At 42.1% G+C, this 1895-nt stretch overlaps 1 protein-coding gene across 1 annotated transcript in view; it reads left to right on the top strand.

Annotated features, from left to right (window-relative positions):
- LOC109828812 (potassium channel KAT3-like) overlaps window positions 1142-1895 on the top strand; it is a 5368-nt gene continuing 4614 nt past the window's right edge. The window contains 3 exon segments of the mRNA XM_020395752.1: window positions 1142-1733; window positions 1817-1891; window positions 1893-1895. The exon segment at window positions 1893-1895 is cut by the window's right edge and continues 120 nt beyond it. Coding sequence (XP_020251341.1) covers window positions 1567-1733; window positions 1817-1891; window positions 1893-1895 — 245 coding nt within the window. The 5' untranslated portion in view covers window positions 1142-1566.

Raw genomic sequence — 1895 nt, 5'->3', positions numbered from 1 at the left:
TTCGATCAATCATTTTGAAAGCGAAGCCTTGCTAATCTTCATCGTGAAATCCAAAGTGGTCCCTCCATTATATCGGTTTGGCCACGGCCAGAATTCGGGCGCAGTCTGAAATGGCAGGCACCAAGCCGAAGAACGTGGAGATGAGAAACAACCGAATAAAACGAGTGAAAGGAACCCCACTCGGTTAATTTTCCTGGCTAATTAGCGAGATTCCAGATTATAAGGTAAACTTTAATCCCTCTTCTCATCTAATTAGCATAAGTGCTTCTCCAATCACGGGTGTACAGGTTAATGATAAAGATAAGCCACCGCCCCCCTTCCAACTTAAAAAAGTCAACACGAGTCCCCCACTGCCTCCGTAACCATATGATGCTATTTCCCTGTGAACCAGATGAAGGGCATCCAAATTTAGCTTTCTTGTCTCACGTTTTTCTTTTCACTTATTTATGTTGCTGTCGTCATTTATCGGAAGGAGGAACTTCATCAAAATCTTTAGATTTCCACACGGCAGCACAACGCTCCGAATCCACGGCTCTCTAGAGAACCTAGCCGCCTTTCACAACCATTCGGTATACGTGACTTCAGGCTTGGAATTCAAACTGCCAGCCGGCTTGCAACCAATTTTGCTGATAAAAACAGGCAGGGTTATTATTAGGACTCGATGATTACTTGCTTCCGTGGCTCCAGCAGTTTCCAGTTCCGCATTTTGTTATTGATGATGCTTGGGTCCCTCTAGCATATGAGGATAGGACCAGAGGATTTTGAGGCTCTCGACATCCTCACATCCTCAAACTAAAATCTAATGTGAACTCCTGGCCATCCTCAGGTCACTTTCTGGAGACTGCAAATTATGGCAACCTTTTAACAAAGGAAATTGAAATACTGTAAATATAGCGGGGGGAAAAAGCTTCAATCAGAACCATTCAATTGAGACGTTGATGTAATTTCTCAGCCACATCTTCATATAACAAGGAGTTGGGCAAAAAAATTGCTACGAAATCCCCAAACTCAAGATGCTATTGGCGTCTAATACGTGCAAACCAAGTACCACTTGACGAAGGTTGAAGCTCGTTCAGAGGTACCTTTACCTCCAGACTCAATACCCTTGGATTTCATTTCAGCAAATATTAAATAAAATAAACCAACAAAAGGAATATCTCCTTTAATCCTTTGGGGGGGGGAACCACTTCAGAACGTTAACTCGAGCTCCTAACAAAATCTTCTTTACAATACTCGTTTTAAAACCACTAATTTGGTAATGGAGCATCCACCGTGTCGGTAAGCTGTCACAAAATAACTTGCCATCCGTCCCAAAAGAGCATCCCTCCTACAACTTCTGTTATCCCCATATCAAAGACATGTTCTCTGCAATCCCTTACTCTTTCTGCTAGGGCCAAATTAGAACTTTTGCCTGTATTATAAAGAAAACTCCTCATTCATTTTGACCCAAATATTATATCTGTCACCCAACGCAATCAACATCAACAGTTCATTCACTCTATATATAAACCAACTACGCCCACTTCATACCACAAAAAAATTTCGGTTGCCCATTGCAAAGGAAACATGACTACCCGCGCGACATCTTACTTGCAGTGCTTTTGTGATGACAAATGCCAGATTGAAGCAGGAGAAGGATTCTCTAGCGATCTACTTCCATCTCTAGGGGCAAGTATAAACCAGTCTATGAAGCTAAGGAAGCCAATCATTTCTCCTTATGATCCTCGGTACAGGTAAATTCAGCCACTCAATTCTATAATTTTGATACGCTCAAATTGGTTCTTACTCATTTCTCTTCCCTTGAGTTTCTCTGCAGAGCTTGGGAAATGTTTCTGATTCTCCTGGTCATCTTCTCAGCATGGGTCTGCCCATTTGAATTAGCCTTTCTGAGATAT

This window comes from Asparagus officinalis, chromosome 1 (genome assembly GCF_001876935.1).
Source record: "Asparagus officinalis chromosome 1, Aspof.V1, whole genome shotgun sequence".
NCBI classification, from domain to species: domain Eukaryota; kingdom Viridiplantae; phylum Streptophyta; class Magnoliopsida; order Asparagales; family Asparagaceae; genus Asparagus; species Asparagus officinalis.
Note: the sequence above shows the minus strand (reverse complement) of the source record. Positions and strands in the feature narration are given on the sequence as shown.